The 20,880-nt window shown below is 36.3% G+C and overlaps 2 protein-coding genes across 3 annotated transcripts; both read right to left on the bottom strand.

Annotated features, from left to right (window-relative positions):
* Window positions 1-315: 315 nt before the first annotated feature.
* On the bottom strand, window positions 316-9,491 carry LOC121983799 (protein RETICULATA-RELATED 5, chloroplastic-like). The gene is made up of 7 exons (XM_042536421.1): window positions 8,771-9,491; window positions 6,963-7,092; window positions 4,685-5,215; window positions 3,844-3,951; window positions 3,098-3,643; window positions 1,230-1,352; window positions 316-926 (listed from the first exon to the last, which is right to left on the bottom strand). Exons 1-7 carry the CDS (start codon window positions 9,406-9,408, stop codon window positions 702-704), a joined length of 2,301 nt encoding a protein of 766 aa, XP_042392355.1. The 5' UTR covers window positions 9,409-9,491; the 3' UTR covers window positions 316-701.
* A 4,293-nt stretch (window positions 9,492-13,784) lies between these two features.
* LOC121983798 (phosphoinositide phospholipase C 2-like) lies at window positions 13,785-19,002 on the bottom strand. Of its 2 annotated transcripts, none has more exons than XM_042536419.1 (9): window positions 18,610-19,002; window positions 17,531-17,727; window positions 16,937-17,072; window positions 16,597-16,863; window positions 16,232-16,524; window positions 15,901-16,018; window positions 14,764-14,916; window positions 14,613-14,699; window positions 13,785-14,323 (listed from the first exon to the last, which is right to left on the bottom strand). In XM_042536419.1, the coding sequence occupies exons 1-9, from the start codon at window positions 18,925-18,927 to the stop codon at window positions 14,030-14,032; spliced, it is 1,863 nt and encodes a 620-aa protein (XP_042392353.1). In that variant the 5' UTR covers window positions 18,928-19,002; the 3' UTR covers window positions 13,785-14,029. The 2 variants fall into 2 exon arrangements, with proteins under 2 accessions (XP_042392353.1, XP_042392354.1); XM_042536420.1 differs by having other exon boundaries at window positions 16,232-16,521.
* Between the last annotated feature and the right edge of the window lie 1,878 nt (window positions 19,003-20,880).

Raw genomic sequence — 20,880 nt, 5'->3', positions numbered from 1 at the left:
CTCCACATTCAATGATATAGACCACTCAATTTTCTATGATATGCATTTGTTCTTATATGTCTTTTGTGATGAATTAATTATATATTAAGATGAATCACAATTAAAATACATCTACATGTTCAAATCACTAGAAAAAAAAACAAAAAAAAAAACAATGAGTTAGCAAGATTTAACATTATTCTTTAAACAAATACAGCTAAGAAAATTAGCATTTTACCAATAACTGAATTAGGTATTTCATGCCTTCATAGTTAGCATTTTACCAGTAACTGAATTTCATGCATCAACTTGAGCAAATGTGTGCCATCATCAAAATGTATAAACTTGAGTTGATTAGGTGATCAAGTGTCAAATTTCAAACCAAAATGTGTTCTTCAAAATGGACCTTTGATAGTCTAAAGAAAGAAAAAAAAATGTAGCACTGTAGGAGATTGGTATTGTGTTGGTTTCTGAAGCAGAAAACTATTTCCAGTTAACTTTGTGTTATGTGCATCTTCTTGTCAAACTTTTGCCAAGGATAGTTTCTGAAACTCAGGCACGGCTACATTTGTGATTTCTTGAGGTTGCCATTCTGGAAACAATAGCTACAAAAACCAAAGTTGTGTCGAACTGCAGTAGTCCATCCGATAGACAACAAATTGAGCCATGTACTGATCCTGAGTATCTGTAACCATCTGCACGGATTGATCGTAGCTGATGTATTATGTTGGGGTATCACCTGACTGATTATTGTTTTCATCCATATTGTTTATCTTTGTTGTGGAGCATTCTAAAAGCTGCACCTGATTATTGCTTTCATCCGTGTTGTTTCTTTGTGTCTTGGAGCATTCTAAAAGTGGCACATCGGATGTATTTGCAACCTGATCCTGGATAGCTTCCTTTTTTTGAATTTGTAGTCCTGTATATCGAGCAAGATCAACCCATTGCTGCAAAAAATGAAGGAATATCAATTGAAGATGACGTGAAACTAGCAATTTACAAAGCTTTATGATATTCTTTTCAGCATCACAATGTACCCAATACTCATCTTGGTCCTACATACGTACTGTCAGTGAAGGTTGTACCAAAATACAAATGGATCATTTTAGTTACTTTGTTTTAGCCTCTCAAATGAGGAATTATAATCTAGAAGGTCCTAATAATCATAGTTTCTTGCTTGACTATATAAGGAATAATAAATTTGCAAATAAACGAGGACAAGACTGATTTATGAGTTAAGGATCATCAACCTGTGTTCCCCAGTATGAGTTGATCGTGCGGACAGTGAAAGACAATGCATTAACAAGTAATGTTCCATTGCCATAAGATAACAAATAATCAGAAAGGCGGTGTTCCACTAATCCAGCAATTATCTGCACATTTCAGATGCATGCATTAAAGATCATGGACATAGTTATCCAATAAGATAAATTTCAAAAAAATACTATCAATAAGAAAACAAATCATCTTGAACAAGGCTTTCATATAAACAATTATTCACCAATTGATGGCCAACAATAAATCAATAGTGGCATGTTTTGTGAACTAGCTTGATAATATTTGACTCAAAGGTCATGATGCCTTTATTTTATGGCAAGTTGTGCGAGTCTACAAATTAATTTAGTCTAAAACAATTTGGATTGTATAGTTTCCATAAATTAGTTGTTAGTTAAAATTTGCTTTGGTTGAAATTTTGCAAAATTGACTCAACCAGAAGTACACAATATGATTGTGTTGGTTCAGCGATCATGTTGAGTCAGATGCCCTTAATTGGCTCAAGCATGACATACATGGTTTTCTATCATAAAATTATCTTCAGTAAACTCACGACAAATATGATATCAGGCAATTGTCACTTTAGAAAGTATGTTACAAATATGATATAGGAATAAAACTTCTCTAAACCATGGACCTGCATCGAGCGCTACTGCGAATTAACATCTATCAAATTATTGATCAAAATTTCTGAGATTGGATTGTGACAAATCATCTTGTCCAAAAGTTCACAAACAGGATGATGTTTGTGCTCAATGTATAAGACCTTTGATGCCAGGTTTGCATGACTGGCCAAATAGATCCTTTCAATGTTGAGCAGACTTACCTTGTTCAACATGAATTGGTCTCAACGTTGATAAAAAGGGGAGGAAGGAAGGGGAGGAAGAGGAGGCAAAAGGGAAGAAGAGTAAGAGGAGCGAGAAGAAGATGACAAAAAAGAATGAGGAATGACTTACCTGCTCTTGAACTCCAAAAGCAATGAACCTTAGGTTCACAATATCCCAGATAAAGCCACTCATAAGCCCTTCCCACTAGCTAAGATGGCCTTCCACAATGTTTCACAGAGTTGTCAGTGCATGCCTTTTTGATGTTGCTTATACCAAGTGCTGACACTCCCCTCTGAGCTTGCAATCTTCCAATGAGATTTTGGTGTCGGATCACTCGTGGAATGGATTACCTTGACCCTAAATGGTTGTGTTAGTTTACAGGATTACCTAGGTCTAATGCCTGACTTATGAATTCTGAGATCTATGGTTTGGATCATTAAATCATAGTTTTATTTTATGATAAATATGACATCAGAGATCATGGTATTGTAATTATGCTACAAAGTTTGTCAAAAAGATCACATCAAAGGCAACTTCTCATAGACCATGAAGAGATGTACTATGCTTCATAGAGACCCAGCCGCCCAACGTACTCATCAAGCTTATATTTGGTAGTTGAGTAGGTGTGATCATATGTTACAGATAAGAGATTTTGATGATTTCAAGGTCTCTAGAACTTTTTTCTCAAACCATGCAAATATCAAGTATATTATTGATTATGGCAGTGAGGTTGCATTAAAGTATCACTCTGACCAGTCTCTTAAACCAGTATTGATTAGAAAAGTGAAATATAGTAGTTAAAACCCAGCCAATCCTATCATTGTGGGATAGATAGCCTTTTGTGGTTTTTAGCTCAATTTACAAATATCATTACCACATGCAGATTCCTGATACTCTCTGGATAGAGTACGTGATCAATTCATAGAAGGAATTATGCAAGATTGATAAGAGGAAGTTGTTGCATAAAGAATTCAAATGGTTACAGATTTAATAAACACAAGAAACTGCCAAAATACCTGATAACGCAAATTTGCTGAAGTCCCAAGAAAGCATCCATATACTATTGCTGACTTGTATATGGGAGATCTTTTGCGTTTATTCACAGATAATGCTGGTCTCAAACTTTGACGGAGTAAATACAAAACATCTGAAGCAACTCCGGCACCAATACTAGAGATAAATCCCACACCCGCAAGTTTCAATCCTCCAACGAATACTGATGCAAACCTATGACTCAAATTCCAGTCTTTACCCACAACATTTTTTTGGAAGGCATTATCTGGAATTGACCCTAGTAGGTCTTTCAACAAATCAAAATTCTCCGATGATGAACTTTCATCAGCATGAGTTAAAAAAGAAAGTGTTGGAGCAGGAAGCCACACGGTAAAAAAATCAACAACAGAACCTCTGATAGTATCAGTTAGAACATAATCAATTTCTTCAAGAAATCGTCCTTTCCGTCTTTCATATTGAGCTAATAGTGTTGTTGTAATTGAAATGGCCTCTTCTATGGCCAACCTATGTAGAAATTTAGGATCTGCCAGAAGCCTTTCCCGAAAACCCTGCAAAATCAAGAAATCATGTGAACAGATCACAATAAACAATCAAAAACATCAGCATCTATACTATTCTTGCACAATTACTTCTAGTTTATTAAAGATGAAACATCATAACATCTGTTTAATAATAAATAATGCTCATTGATTTAGAAAATTGGGCGTGGATTACATCGAAGAGGAAGAGAAAGATATATAGGTCTTACTTGGAATCGGTGAATCAGTTCAGAGATTAAAGGATATTGCTCAAGGTCAAAAAAATTCTGCAGTATCTCAGGTGACACAATTCCAAGGTCCAATCCTTTCTGGAGGTCCTGTTCAAAGAACAAAAAAAGAGTATCAACAATATAACTGCATAAACATTCAAGGTATAGACAAATGGACTTTCAAGTAATCTTTATCTCCAACAGAAGAAAAAAAAACTAAAGATTACCAATGGGTAAGGCCAGCCAATGAAATAAGATATTTTCTAGACAACTATTTCCTTCTAGGCTTGGTCCATCTTGAATGGAGCAATAGGATTTAGGAAAAAATAACATATATAATTGAATTGCATAATTAAGTATATAAAGGCCAAAAGTGCACATACTATAATACAGTTGCATTTTTTGGAAGAAATATAGTATATTGCTCTGCACCTTTGCCCTTAAAAAACAGATATCTTCATAGGTCTTCTCTGAAGTTTCACTTTGGATCAAAACTTGTGTTAGGGACAAAAAAAACTGGCTTCAAGAGTGACAACAAAAAAACATTATGTAACAAATAATTATCTGAGGTATGCATCAAAAAGGGAAAAAAATGAGGTTCGTATTGTACTAAATGCCAATCTTCCACAGGTGAGGTTAGGTGGACAAGTTTCTATAGCAAGGCCTAAGTAAGGTTGAGCCAAATTCTCACTTTGCTATAGGATTCAACCTCAAAGCTGTCAAGGTCAACAACTAATGCACCAAACTTGAGTTTATAGGGTTAAATAAATAACAAACTTTATTGTCTCACACCACCTTAAAGTCCTATGAAGGGCAACAAATGTATGTATCAATAAACTACCTGAGGTAGAGCTTCACGTCTCCTCCCTGCTGCATTCATTACACGAGCAATTTCAACACGATCAAAGCAATTTCTACTGCAAGGCTTAGCAGCAGAGTACCACAAGAAATCAGCAACTGGGACTTCACCTTCTCTGCGTATTTGCTGTCTTTCAGGATCAAGTAGTATCACAGCTTGATTTTTCTTTTGCAGTTTCTTCGATATTCGAGCAGGAATTCCTATTCCTCTTGATCCATAAATTACATGGCTTGCACCAGTTATAACTACAAGCATCCCCACTGAATCGTCATCTGTAATAGCTTTAAGGATACTCTGGGACATTGTATAATCATCAACAACTCTAGCCTGCGCAGATAGGTATGAACTTGGACCAAAAAGGTAAGATGGACTTGAAGAAATGCTGTCTATCAGTGATCTTCCAGTGACGGAAGTGAAGCCAGAAATGAAGCCTGATCCAGCTGGAGGAGCATATAACTTCCGCTCTCCATTTCTAAGGCCTCGAATGCCTTCAGCTTGAACAGTTCTGAGTACCTGATACATTTGATGTATCCACATAAACAGAACAAATACCAATAAATTGTTAATATCCATATCCCTGAAGCAAATACTAATCATAGCAGCTATCATGTTTTGCAATTAATTGAGTTCTAACAGTAAAATATATAAATTAAATTCAAAAGAAAACAATAATACAGCCATCAAAAAGAAATGTATAAACTTTTTTCAAAGTTGTCAAATCAATGTTTTTATTGACTCATTTAGTAAATTTCAAATTGTGCATCTAACATTCAGTCAAGCAATCATAAATAGGTTAAAGATTCCTAGTTTACTTGAAATAAAATCCATCCTAAATTACACAGACTTTAAATGATATTGATTACTATAAATGATCAATGGAACATATCAATTATTAATCATAACAACAAACTGTTGTTTCATACCTCACCATGACAGAAATGCTACATGTTATCCATTTAATTTAATTAGGCATTAAAATGCAATGGTGAATAGGATATTTCATAATTAACTATTTTTGGCAATAGAACAATCATCATCAACTATACCCTCATAGTCAACTTCAAATCTTGATGGTGTAGATGTCATTTAAGAGACAACATCGAATATGGCAATGCTAAAAGAAGAGAGAAAGAGGAATAGCTTTGATGTGGAAGATAAATTTCATGTGACAAATTGTATATGCTTCAAGTAAGTAGACACCAAAAGATTCTAAAACCATGAGGAGGAGCAGATTTAATTAGATAGGACATTAAAAGTACCCAAGAAGGTTCAGTAATAGTCTTACAAGTTTCAAACCAACTTAACTTAAACCACGATGTTGCCATTCATGCAAAAATCTGATCAAATTGATTCTCTCCATTCACTAACTTTATGATTTAGTTATGACATATTTAACCAAAGTTGTATTATTTTGTCTGACTGCAAACTAAATTTCCTCTGTTAAAGATGGAACCATCACTCATAACAAATAAAAGTCCCTGCCATTTTTGATCTGCTGCTTTCACTAAAAGATTATTGTAACAGAACCTTATATTTATACATACACTCAAACAAAATTAGTCACCAAGACATTAGTGAATCAGCAACTACTAGTTATTGCTAGTGTAAATTGGATTGCTTCATGAGTTGATGTATAGTATAGCCTACCTATATAAGTAGACAAAAATTTGATATAGAACAATTTTATATATCTACTTTCAGTTTGTTTTCAATTATCCAAATATTAACTTGTGGTTACCCTTGACATTTTATAACTCACCGAGTGTTATTTTTTGTCTGTTTCAACAGCATGAAATATAACTCAAAATTGAACCAAATCCCACATCACTTGATAGTTGACATTTGTAGCCTGACTAGAGACGGTAACCCTCATTGGAGATGTTTCAAGCCAGGTATGATGTAAAATAATGCAAATAAACCATACTATCAGGATTGCTATGGCAGTTAAGATTCAGCAATAATTGAAGCAAAAACGGTAAAGATGATTTACAAGCAAAGATTTCAACACATTTGAAGGAATATGATATATTTAAAATATGCTAATAACAAAATTGGCTAGTTTCAATAGACAATGATAAAAGCTTGTATGCATATATATATATATATATATATATATATATATATATATATATATATGCATCTTCAAAATTGAACAAAAACAAAAAGTTAGATATATACATGGAATATAAGTTGAAAGAAGCATTGATGTCATAAATTTTGTATTACCAAATGTGTATCTTTTATATGTGTTTGGTATTACCTTCAGTGGGGTACCACAAGCAACAATCCTAATTCCATTATCACGACAGTAATTTAGGAGAGGTTCATATTCCTGCCAGCGTTCAGATGGCCAATGGGAAGTGTAAGTTTTTAAGCTTCCTCCATCAATTCTGTCATAGCATCATCTCTCTAATAAGTATGAAACAAAGCAACAATGATAATGATGCATAATAGTTTCCTCTTTCAATTCTGTCATAGCATCATCTCTCTAATAAGTAGAAAATGATGAATGATAATACATTGACTTATATAAATGTCATAGTCATATCAAACTCCACAAGACTAATGAAAATACTGCTATTTTTTTCCATAATTAATAACTACATGAGCATATTGTTTCTACAAATTGATTTCTAGATAAGAAAGATGAAGGCTACAAATGGAAACAAATGTTATACAAGGAAAACATACAAGAAATTCTTCATGCAAACACCTTTTAAAACCTTGCTTGATGGTCCCTCAATCCTCACAATTTTAAGCAAGACAACTTGCATAATTCACTGCTGCATTAATTTCCATACCTTATGTACTAGAGCAATAATAATTTGAACCTCACTATCATAAACTATCAGCTCGGTTCATTTCTTAATAACACAAGTGTTATGTTCACAGACAGTTGACTCATTGCCTTATTCAACTTAGTTAGGATAGTAAGAGTAGAGTTAGCATTCGTCATAACAAATTTACCAAATATATAAAACTAAAGAAGACTCACATCTTGTGTGATAGGTTTCATCTCTGCAGTGCACATAAGCTCCAGTAGAAGATAAGAAAAGAAAGAAAGCAAAGAAGCAAGTTAGCATGAAAGAATGAAAGGAAGGAAAGAATTGAACAAAGAGGGGGGAAAACGAACTCAGATGAAAAAAAAAAAACTACGATTGACCTACTTTTCTCCATTCATCCAATTCGATGAGATAACAATTCTATCCACTAATCACCATCTTGGATGGTTGTCCACCAAAAATGCTCCCTATTCCGTTCTTGGCTCTCCTATGCTCCGAGGTAGTGTCATATTTGGTCATGGTTGATCCTTCATAGGAAAATCAACACTGTGGAGACCCTTTGCAGGATATATGACCAGTTGTGTCCTTTGTTCGATTGAGGAGGAAACTAGTTAGTGTCTGTTCTCCTTGTGTCTGTTTGCCAAGCAGGGTTGCCAGGTGGTACCAGTTTGACATTTTCACGGTTGTCATGGACACCATCTCTATTTGGGTCATTGCATCCTTATTATTGCCAGGAGAGCCCCTGAGGATACTTTTTGTCAGGTGTGGCTTTTAGTGATCTGGACAGATAGGAACGATGTCAACTTCCAAGTAAAGTCATTTGCTTCATGCCTTCATTGCTTGCTAGATTTACTGACGTCTTGGGTTACGTCACTTCACGTATGGTCTTGCTAAGCTAAAACTCAGACCTTTTTTTATCTCCTGGCCTAACATAAATTGGAGAACTTTTTCCTTGTATAGTTAGGCTCCTTGATAACTTATTTCTGGCCTTCCTTGGGGCCATGATTCATTGACTTGTTCTCTGTTTTGCTGCACCTTTGTTATACTTTTCTTGTAGGCTGAATGGTTTTGTTCACCCTTTTTTCTTTTTCCAAAAAAAAAAATAAAAGAAGAGGAAAAAGGGAAAAAAAAATCATCTTTGAACTACCTTATCCAAATTGAGAAAATAATGCTTAGTTCAAGAAGAAAATGAAAGAAAACAGTAAACGAAACCATAAATTTCTACACGATAAGAGAATTAATCAACTTTCAAAACTAAAACGCAGAACAATGGCTACCACCTAACCTTCCATCCATGAACTGATTTAGCTGTTGTTGGAGATCAATAGGAAAAGCTTCGAGAGCCAAGGATATGGTCCTCTGCTGCTCCAAGCAACGATTCCTAAGATTCTTGACAATCTCCAACTCCAAGACCCTATCGTCCCGATCCGGCACCATCTCGGACTCCCCCAAGTACACCACGCGAGCGCCCATCAACTTCTCCCACAACCTCCTCTTGTCCTTCCCCACCGCCTCCGGTTCCCCAATCACCGTCGCGTCGTAAATCCTAGACAAAATCTCCGGCTCCTCCTGCTTATCTTCCTTCTCCTTCACTTTCTCTTCGTCAACGACGGAGGACGCGGGCGGGGCGGGCGGCGGCTCGGGGGCCTTCTCCTCTGCGGCGGCAGCCGAAAACGAGTAAAGGAAGCCCGCAGCCATGGCCAAGGAGGGCAACAGCAAGAACTCCCGCCGCTTGGCAGTGACGGCCGCCTGGCCGTCCCCATCATCGCCCGAGGTGTCGTGGCGGAGTGCTCGTGCTGCGGGCCTCGGAGAGAGAAACCTCACAGGGGAATATTGGCGGGCAAAGCGGCTGCGAGGAGGAGGGCGGCGCTGGGAAAGGAACGAGGACGCGAGATCGGCGATGTTCTGGCCGTGGGCGATCATTTCGTCGGCCCGTTATCCGCTCGCACCCTACTCTTCCGGATCGCCCGCCAGCGCACTGGGCAGGCCTAACTGACCCAGCTTTATATAAAAAATTCCAAGCTACTGCAACTCAGTAATTTATTTTATAAGCAGCTCATATTAAAATAAATAGGATTATAACTCTCCACCAATAATAGAGAATGATCCATCCTCTAATTCGTATTTTATAGATAAAAAAATTCGTGCTCTTTTATAAGAGCCCGTGATTCATCAGAGCAGATCTTCTGGTCTAAAATTTTCTAGACCAAAAGAGACCGTGTAAACTCATTAGTAAGGTGAACTAGACTCAACTTATTTAACAAGTAAGTATAAGTCACCCCATCAAATGAACATAGGTCTGGAATTAATATAGGAATACTGAACCAAAAGATCCCTACTCGTGACACATTTGTTTTTGATAAAAGTGATAAAAAGATTAATTCGTTCATTTTTATCGATCCGTCCTTATATCAATACGAAATACGAAAAAATTAAATTATAAATAATTATTAATTTTAGATAGTTAAATTAACGCACGAGGGAGAACAAAGATCGAGTTATTAATCGGGAGTGACTAAACAATGAGAGGGATTTTTTTCAACAAAAATTAATCCTTATTTCATTATAATAAAATTATCAACCTCTTTCTAATTGAGTATCCAATGGGAAATAATGGGTCAAGATCTTTGGCATGTGTGAATACATTATCCGACGTATTAGATAAAATATTTTCTAATTTACTTTCCTTCGAGACAGTTTGAAGTGATCTCGATTGTTATAAACCTTTACTATAGTAATTTACTTAATAAGAGGGACGCCCCTTAAAACTACCCTATTTTAAAAGTTATTATATTTTTTCATCTTAAAGATAATTTTAATAAAAATATTTTATATTATAATGAAAATATGTTATATAATAATAATAATAATAATTTAATATAATTTATTATATAAATAGTTACATGAAAGGATGAGATAGCGGGTTGAAAGATACAGGGGTCTCTCTGCATGTGATAGAGGATGAGGTTGCCACGTCATTCCAACGACTCCGGCAGCGACTGGCTGGGGCCGCATTCATGTGTTCCATTACAGTGCACGTATTTGTGATTTTATGGAAAAGGAAGACTTCTGGTACCGTACAAAATCACGACACCTTGATGTTGTTGGATGGATGTAGGTTTATCATATTTTTTTTTTTTTTTTTTTTTTTTTTGATTTTGGGATAGATTGATGAAGATATTAGAGACAAATGTATTCATCTTTTGTTATCATGGATATAGGCTGTGCACTTCTTTCGTGTGGTCTTGAAATGAATTGATGAAAATATTAGAGATGAGATCTTTTACCATTATAGATATAGATGATGTGTCTCAGACTATGATATTATGATAAGATATTTAAGTTATTATCTAAATATTTATAGTTCGATCATTAGTTATAATATATTTATAAAAAAAAATAAATAGGGTACATAATTAAAAGATGTTGGGCTTCTGATCTACTCACCGCGTGAGTTTCTCGATTTACCTTGATAGTCGGTGGAAAATTTCTTACGGCCAGACCGTCATTCCAGGGCTAGTCAATGAAGCTAATTGAGTTTATCATTTTTCTCCTCCGTATTACTCTAGAAACAAATTGACGGAGACACTGAGGGCGAGTGATAAATTCTAAATTGAGTGTCATGAGTATGCTTATCAAATTAACAATATAATTCTAATAAACCTCTTAACTACACAATGATATCGTAATAAAGAGCTCAGGGTCGAAGCACTCGAGTAACTAACAATGGATGTTTGTCTTAGACTTAGAACTATTTTTAGACTTTTAATCATGAAAATGGGGGTTATTTGATTTTAATTCTAAATCTAAGAAATGAAGAAAAAAAAGTAAAACAACAAGAAACTAATCTAATATTTGAATGAAATCTAATTAAGTGACAATAATTAATCTACAATACATTGTCACTCCACACTATGAGTTTCACCATCACACAATTAAACTAAGGAATAAAATAGCAAGACACAAATGAATTCTAATCTAAAAAAAAGGTAGTCCGGTGACTTTTTGCCGCATGGATCTCGACAGTGCCCTGCACTAGTAAACTATAGTTTTCTGATTTACCTCTTTATATATGGTCGTGGGACCGACCATGTGAGATCGCTGGGTGACAAATTCCACCTTTTTACAATCATGGATGTCGACGGTATGGTCGAGGAATTGAATTTGAGCATAAATCATTAGACATTGTATAATTCATCTTCCATCCATTTGTCTCTTCGGTCATCATAATTTATCTCCTCTGTATTAATCTTGGGACGGACTGATAGGGGTGGTGGAGGCGAACGTTTCACCTTTTGCCATATAGATTAGCGGTGTTGCCCACGCAAGCATAGTGCAGTTGATATTTGGAGGGTAGATTTATTACGAGTCAATTTTCAAGGACTTCATCGCTCTGAGTTATGTCCTTCGACCTAGGAGACTATTGCATACCGCGATTTACTTACCTATATCTTATTAGGAGGTCGTCGATATTGTATTACTTACGGTGAGCGATGTCACACTTTGTCATGTGGATGTTGGCAATGTTAATCCGATAGTTAGATCTGATCAGTCAACTCGACAATGAGTCGATGGCTCAAATCTTTACTATGGATGACGTGAATCTTATACTATTTACACCCTTGAAGCATCTTTTCGATTATCGAGATACCCCTTCGTCGTCACTAACTTAATCTCATTGACTATCGAATTATCCCTTGAAATATTAACACACTCATTTAGGCACATGCCCCTTTGGATAAACTTATCCATATGAACAAAAGTGTTAAAGTAGGGGCAAAGCGAGCATTTTTAACTATAATAAGGTAAAATGTACTTCATCTCAAAATAGGAGCTTTCTAAATTTTGATCTCTAGGAATAAAAGACATAAAAGTATTTTTTTTTAATTGACATCGATCAAATAATCCCAAGAATGATCAGTTCAACCTATAAAAAATTTTCATTGGTCACCATGATAAATTAAAAAGTACTTGTAGCGGACGACCCATCTATTGGTACAATCTTGTTCCAAGTATTATTTACTTTTAATATTTGGTTAAATGAGTTTAAGTTAGACAATGTTAGTGATTTAATATAAATGTTGAGTAAGCAGGTAAAAAGAAAAGCCCATATATGAAGACTTGGCAAGGAAAATCCAAGAAGATAGTCTTGGCGAATGAAATCCCGAAACGTGACTATTGGCGGTGAAGTCCCGGAGGAACGACTTCTTGATAAAAAAAAATTTAGCATGACAAGCCAAAGAAAGCACATGAAGGCAACGCAAGGATGAGGAGCCATGGACACGGAAGCATCCTAAGGGTGCAAGGCTAATGGAAAATGCTTGAAGGGAAAAGTCAAGGTTATGGGAACGATTCATGTATGAAAGGTGAATTGTTGTATTCTCATATTATGAAGTATCAGTCGACTAATACTTTTACCAGTCAATTGATGTCCAATCTAAAAACGAACAGAAAGTTGCGGCCAACTACCAATCGACTGGCACACGTACCAGTCGACTAGCAAGTAATTGCTACATGGTGATGACATAAAATCTCACAAAATCTTAAGCGCCGTTCAAGCCCATCAGTCGACTGATGTCGGGAAAAATATAAAAGCTATTCTTGAAGCTTGGAGGGTAACTCACTTACTGTTCTAATCAAAAAGGGCTCTCCAAGTGATCTCCAAGCTAACAGATTCTCAATCTCTTCCTCCTAAGCACATCTTTCATCTTGTAAGAGGGAGAGATCATCGTGTAAAAATTTCTCCACCTTCATTCTTAATTCGAAAAGGAGAAGATCATAATGGAGCTTGATCATGTGTGTGCACGCCTTGGATTAGTCACCTTAAAGAGGTGGAGACCAAGTAAATCGAGGAGTTAGCATTGTCTTCTCATTACTTAATTGTTTCGCTTCCATTTTTCTTACTTCCGCTAACAATTTATAAGTAGAAATCGAAGAGAAGCTATTCACCCCCCTCCGATCGGACGCAAAGGTCCAACACCATCAACCCAACGTTCTTAGGCAAATCACACATTAAAGAAAAGACTTGATCGTTCGATGTATATATAGGAAAATGAAAAGACGCCCTACCGCTACATCACATGACCTATAGTTTGTTTCTTAATTAATGCAACTCATATCAATTAATTATTCAATTATAAAAATTTATTATCGATTGATATGAATTAATCGAATTAATATTGAAGTTGCATGATATCTATTAATTAATTTTAATTGGGGGTCTGAGATAGTAGATCTATCTTTTTTTATTAATTAATTTTAATTGATTAATTAATTCTTTTATACTCAAATTTTAAAAATTAATTCATAATTCCTCGCGAATTGATATTCAAATCTAACTCATCTGCAAGTAACATTTTTGTTCGCTGTTTTTATTACTCGACTAATCTTAGATATTAATTTACAATGATCTACTCATGAAATAATCATCTTATCCCTATTCAATTTATTAGTTAGGGAAATCAATTTTCCAACACTCGCAACATACCAGAGGATGCAAACCTGAAGTTGGAAACCAAAGACTTGTCCCTGGAGAAGATGCTCGTCACACAAACTGAAAGCGTATTAGCAGCCTGACAGACTTGTATTTGTCGCCCTTGCGGTCGTAAAGCGGCACGCAGCGGATTCCTTGTTTTAGCTCCCAAACCGGAAGGCATGTTTGTCCCGCGAAATCACTCTTTTCGGACAAATCATACTCATGGACTTCAATCCTGAGCAAAGCCAATTCTGGAACAGTCAAGGGGAAACTGAATTCCTCTTCCCAAACTGGTGCCCAGTTATCATGCTTTGTCTTCGTCTTCTTCATTTTGGTATCAGCCGGCACTCCAGCAATTCCCACCTGAAAATCATAAATAACTACTTTGAATATTAGATTGTGTTAGATTATATAATTAGAATTATTTATTTATAGACTTAAAAGGGTAATTTAGTCTTTTATCTTTTTAATTTAGAGTTTAGATTTTCTAATAATTAACTATATAAGATTTTGTACTTTTTATTTTCTTATAATCTTTTTTTGGATTCATCAATAAGGACGACTATTTTTATTTGATATCAATTTCTATAGATAGTACTTCAGCAAATAGTATTTTCATACGGGCTCCATATCGAAAGAACTATAACTTTACCTTTGTGTAGAAATCGGGAGGCGAGTAAGAGTCAAAATGCGTTGGACTAAAATCCATGCGCCATCCATCTCCCAAGTATACCTTAACCTATTATAATTTTTCAAGTCAATGAAAAGTAGCAAATGCTAGCAGAGATAGAGAAACTACAAACCTTCAGGGTTGTCTTCACAGGTAAACTTGCTTTAGGATCAAAAACGTCACCAGTTGGATCATTTTTCATCAAGAAGTCAGGTTTCCTTACATAGCCACAACTTCCATTTGCTCTAAACAATCCTTGCATCAACCAAAGCGATCGGCCATACCCCTGCCAAGGGGAGAGAATATATTTAGATGTTTGGAACATGTCACATGGAAAAGACAAAAAATACAACTAACACTGATGGAATTGTCTCAGGACTAGTAGCCCCACCTCATCCATGAGGAAGGAGTTATTTGGTTGTGACAATCCATATCAAATCTCCCTTCCAATTACACTATTTTCTATTCAAAGGTAGATTCGCTTCCTTAACGGCACCTTTAAGGCCGGGCATCATGGATATGGAAAGAGGTAAATACAGGTACAATGGCGTTAGGCTACACTCAGGGGCAGACCGAAAGAGAGGGCTAAGGGGGGCTTTAGCCCCCCCCCCCCCCCCCCCCCCCGCCCACCCCTCCTCCTCCCCGAGTTCGTCGGAACCGCCTAGTATGGTGGTTCCTGACTGTGAGGGTTGCTTTTGCAGCCTCCCAATCTTCTTCTTCGGCATACTTTTATACAGGAGGTGATGAAGCGGGTGGTGTTGGTGGAGAAATGAAGTCAACCTGAGCTCCAAGCCTTCCACCTTCCGTCTCCTCCCCGTCCTTCTTCCCACCCAAAAGGACACATTGAAGCGCGTCTGCGCATGCGATCGGTGGCGGTAGTGACGGATGGCCTGTGTAGGGTGGATTCAGCCCCCTGTAAAAAATTTTCTAGTTCCGCCCCTGGCTACACTATTTTCTATTCAAGATCTATATTTACATGGTGTTGAGATTTGTCGTTTCAATTAAAGCTCTAGTAAATACTAAAAAAGGATTTAACATAATCCAAACATCAAAAGTGTAGATAGAACAATTAAGGCAAAAAGTGATGAAAATACTAGAACTACATGATAAACAAAGAAAAACTAGAAGAAAAAAAAAATAGGAAATGTGACTAATCACACTGGTCTTCCTATTTGGTTTTTTTATTATCTTATTTCCCTTGTCCATTATTTCTGAGTTGCATCAAATAAACTGCCATATTGAGATCTTGCACAATAAGCAAGGAGCATACCTGCATATTAAATGCAACCATCTGTGCACCATGAATCCATCCAAGCAAAGGGTTGTAGTTAGAAGAATCAAAACGTGTGCCCCTTGGGTATATTCTAAGAATATTCTTCCGAGTAAACCTAATTGAGCAAATGATAAAAAAAAATAAGCAAATATACAAAATGCTTATGTATCTCCAGTGTAATATGATTGTCTATCAAAATAGCATTCCCTAGTACAGAAAACTTTGTTTTTGAGAAACCAGTTCTTTCTTTTACTTTATGCTGTGGGCTATATGCTTAAGTTGTTATTCAATAATCGATGCTTGCCTATTTATTTATTGCTAGAATTACCTTAAAAGTTCAGGCCCATGAGACTCTGTTGCCTTTTCAAACCTTGGCTCGCTCAAACTAAGTCTCCTTACATGTAAAGAATCAGCATTAAGTGCATCTCTCAGCCGCCCTTTAGGTTTTCCAGCATGGATGGTTATGATGCCTCGATAGTCAGGTTCTGACTGCCGCTGAAGTTGATTCTGATCATCATCGTCATCATCATCTACATCATCACTGTCATCTGATTCTCTCTCACTGTGGCTACTGGCATTTAGTTCAGGTTTGAAGTGATATATGTTGATTGTGCCTTGCTGCTAGATAGGGAAATAGACGTACAAGACTTAAATCTTCATTTTAGAACAAAATATAATCAAAGCGGTGTTAACCTCATCATTAGATGCACGAAGAGCTTTTAGTTCAGTAATACTGTCTCCCCATGAGTCTCCTCTTGAAATCTTGCCAGCCTTTTCAGGCTCAGCTTTACCCTTTTGAGGATTGTTTTCCATGTCTTTATCCTTCCCTGATTCAAGGAACTCTTTAGGTGGTTTAGTAGAAATAATGACCCTGTGCTTCAGAGCTTCTGGGGAGGGGAACTCCACAGTACAATCCGTCTCTGGGTAATATAGCATGTCTCCAAATGTTTCGGTGATCATCTAACATATGAGAACTAAACTGGTAATTAAGACGAAAACAATTAAAAATTTATATTCATTAAACAAGACTTACCTTAGCGACTTTAGATTGAAGCTCTGAGGTAAGGTGGTCCTCTAGAGTAATGACCACTGGATATGGTGATGCAAAAAAGGCATGTTCTTTAATAGATTTCAAACATTTGATCATCTCCACTGGAGACGTTAGAGTCCTGTAAAGCACGAGTACAATGAAATGCAAGTATAACTTCTTTAATTATCCATTATAAAATTAATCATATTTGAAAATGCTCAATATTTCCTTCCACAAACAAGTAGCTTGTTTTCATTATTGTAGCTGTTCACAAGTGCCTCAATTTCCAAATTAAGTAAACTTGGTTGTGATAGCATTACATTTTAAGAGTACAATCATGGAACAGGATGCATGTGACTGTGTATATGAAATTTTCAAGCATCAAATTTACCTTCCATGAAGGATATTAACATTATCTAGGTGTTCAATTTTTCCTTCCACAAACAAGTAGCTTGTTTTCATTATTCTAGCTGTTCACAAGTGCCTCAATTTCCAAAATAAGTAAACGTGGTTGTGATAGCATTAAATTTTAAGAGTACAATCATGGAACAGGATGAATGTGACTGTATATATGTAATTTTCAAGCATCAAATTTACCTTCCATGAAGGATATTAACATTATCTTTTGCAGAATTAGGCCACATGTCTAATTCAATTACTCTGACACCTCTCTTCAATGCTTTTATGATTGGAGCATCGCTGCAGTTACTGCTAAGTTGGTTTCCCGTCAAGTAAGAATTATGACCCGTGTATATGTAGTAATGTGACAATGGAAGTTTCATGTCATGGTGAACCTGTTGAAGGGTAATGTATCCAAGAGTGATGTTAACTAACTGGCTAGACAAGATAAGCATATTCTAGCTCTTGATGAGGTATAAACTATAGCAGCAATTAATGTACACTATAAATAAAACAAATTCATCATCAATGCCAATTTCCATCTCTACCAACCAATATCAATTTAACTAAAAGTTCATTATAATTTTGATAATGTCATTAGTAAAGCTCCTATCAAGCTACTAAGCCCCCAAGGCTTTGGGGTAATTTTTGGTGATTTTCAGCTGATTTTTCGATCATTCGACAGTATTGCAATTGGAAGTTCATGATGGTTACATATTTCTCACTAATGGATTGTTCCAGATTATTCTACAGAATCATAATTGGAATTTCACAACAATTAGACATTTTTTTAGTTCTATATGTTGTGATGTGAGTTTACAGGTTGTTAAAGGCCAATATGGCAGTACCTTTCTCCAATTTACTGTGATTGTTCGCAAAAACTATTCAAAAACATAGCACTCAATGGTAAAAATCCATAGGAGCCGTAGCAAAGCATTCACTTTGCACTTCCATTTTAAAATTAAGCAAATACCATTATACCAAAGATGTCAGCAGATGTGGAACAAGAATTGTAGCACAATCTGCATTATTCGTGCTAACTGAGAGAATCAAAAGAACATTTAACTAAAGAATCGCTAGTAAATCACTATAAGCTGTTGTCACTCCAAAATTCCCCGTCGTATAAAATGAAAAATTAACTAAAATTCATCAATGAAAACTCTGGTTCACGCAGGAGCGTAGGGAGCAAGATTATCTTGCCGTAGCTCAGATGATCAAAACATAGCCTGCAAAGATTAAAGGGGGAAGTATTTCGAATAACTCAACAAAAATGGAACCTGGGGCACAAGAGGAGGGTTTAGGTCATCGGCGAAGAGGAAGTGGAAGAAGTCTTCAAGGGTGATGCCGGGGCGAGCGAGCGCGGCCGAGAGGTGGTGATGGCGGCCTCGGAGGCGTTCGATGATCCGATCTGCGTCGGCGAGGGTAGCGTCCGCCTCGCCCTGCTCTTCGGCGAGGAAGCGCCGGAGTTGATCCGGCCCCATGTAGGCCGCCTCGCCGGCGTAGGCCGCGAACGCATCCCTCACGTCCGACGGCGGCGCCACCGCGCTGCTGGCGAACTTTCGCGTGAAGCAAATGCAGCACTTGTAGCTGCTCATCTCCAGACGGATCTCCCCCTTCCTCGCCTCCACGTCTCCCTGCCCAGCTCCCCCCACCAGACCACCATGATGCTTTAAACGATGCTCCGGTCAAAAGAAATTAAATATTTAAATTATATATATATATATATATATATAGAAAGATCCCTTTTTATATAAATATTTAAAACACGACTCGGAGGAGGCATCTTTTATTTTGTCTGTTTACATTATTTATCCATTTTTTCAGTTTCATTCCTATAAATTTTACTATCGACTTTAAGGTCCTTCTTTCTTTCTTTTTTTTCACATAAAAGGATTTGGATCTATAAATACATTTAAAATTACTGAATGATATAGTAATTTTGACTAAAATTATTATATCATATTAAATTTTTCAATAATATACAATGTAAATTTGTAGGGACAGTTGCTTTCGTTACCGACGAAAGATATTAAATTCTCTTTTTATTTTCTTCGACAATGATATAGGTGGGAGTCAGTGACATAGTTAGGATTTTCAATCAGAGGGGACAAATTCAAGTTGACCTAGGTTGAGGGTGCGCTGCTAAGGTCACGCCTGACCTCACAACCTCGTTACAAGGCCGAGGCCAAGGTGAGAGCTCGCTACGAGGTCACTGTCAAGCCATCGCTAAGAGAGAAGAAGATAGGGGAGAGGATTGAGCATATCAATGGGATGTGTGTCAGTGTTGGAGATCGGAAAGGTGAGGAGAGGAGCGTGTCAGAGATCAGAGAGGAGGTCAATCGAAGAGAATCAAAAAGGAGGATTTTAGGGTACTAGGAAGAAAAAAATATCAGGAATGGAAATCCTAATTAGAAAGTAATTAGCAACAGAAACTTAATTTCGTAGCTAAAATAGCAATGAAAACTTAATTTCGTTGATAATTAGCGGTCGTAATTTATTTAGTTGCTAATAGCAACAGAAACTTAAATAGGTTAAATAAGTATAAAGATGGAATTGATGATGGAATTTAATTTTTGTCTCTAAATAGCGGCCGTAATTTATTTTGATTACTAATTAGTGACAAAAATTAAATTCCATTACTAATTACGAGTTTTCTTATAGTCAATTCTACGATAAATCTATTGATACAACAAATGAATGATTCAATTGATCAAACTTTTGAATGGGCGTCAATGAAATTGATCACCTTTATATAACAAATCAAACATCAAATACACGGAATACCTCAATATCTATAAATACTGACATACTTATTAGGAAATAAAAACATCAATATCTAAAAATTTAACATTGTGTTTTTACAACACTTAAATCCATAATTGAAAGAGATTAAGTAAGAAAAATTCACCTCAATCAAAAGACATTTGTTGTGGAGCATTGACAAAGTGATGATGGAAGTGCTGGCAGCAAATGACAGTGTTGACAAAATCAACGTATGACAACAATGATGTGGTTGGCAACAACAACGACGAGGAGGATTTTGATGACTATATTAGAGTTAGAGAAAGAATAAGAAGGGAATTAGGGGAGGAAGAAGAAAACACTGGAAAGAGAAAAAAAAATATTCGGCTCAGGAATGAGAAGTTTAGCTGGTGAATTTTAATTATAATTTTTTTTAAAAAAGTTCAAAATTTTAAAAATTTATAATTAGGCTCTTTTAAAATCTTTTTTCCAAGTGTATTATTTTTTTTTTCAAATTCCAGGGGGTGCGATCGCACCCTCTAGTCCTAATGTAGCTACACCTATGGTTGGAGTTAACATAGACCATGTTATTTGAACGATAATTAATTAGGGGTTAAAATGGAACCTTCCTTCCACCAATAGGAGGTCATCTTACACCTGACATTCTCTAACAACATATGTTCTGAATGTACGCAACATCATCTAAAAAGGGAGGTCCTTTCCCTTAGCCAGTTACGTGCGCATTCACACTCGTCTTCTACGGTTCTTTTTTTTCTTTCGTAAACTGTTCTTCTGGGGAAAAAAAG

This window comes from Zingiber officinale, chromosome 5B (genome assembly GCF_018446385.1).
Source record: "Zingiber officinale cultivar Zhangliang chromosome 5B, Zo_v1.1, whole genome shotgun sequence".
In the NCBI taxonomy this organism is placed as follows: Eukaryota; Viridiplantae; Streptophyta; class Magnoliopsida; order Zingiberales; family Zingiberaceae; genus Zingiber; species Zingiber officinale.
The sequence above is the reverse complement of the archived record's forward strand: the minus strand, read 5'-3'. Positions and strand labels throughout refer to the sequence as shown.

Coding starts and splice junctions, on each gene's coding strand:
- LOC121983799 (XM_042536421.1), bottom strand. CDS start 9,408: ATGATCGCCCACGGCCAGAACATCGCCGATCTCGCGTCCTCGTTCCTT. Junction 5,216..6,962: donor CTTGTGGTACCCCACTGAAG/GTAATACCAAAC, acceptor CAAATGTATCAG/GTACTCAGAACTGTTCAAGC. Junction 927..1,229: donor ACTCATACTGGGGAACACAG/GTTGATGATCCT, acceptor CATTTTTTGCAG/CAATGGGTTGATCTTGCTCG.
- LOC121983798 (XM_042536419.1), bottom strand. CDS start 18,927: ATGAGCAGCTACAAGTGCTGCATTTGCTTCACGCGAAAGTTCGCCAGC. Junction 14,917..15,900: donor TGGTTGCATTTAATATGCAG/GTATGCTCCTTG, acceptor TCCCCTTGGCAG/GGGTATGGCCGATCGCTTTG. Junction 14,700..14,763: donor CTGTGAAGACAACCCTGAAG/GTTTGTAGTTTC, acceptor AAATTATAATAG/GTTAAGGTATACTTGGGAGA.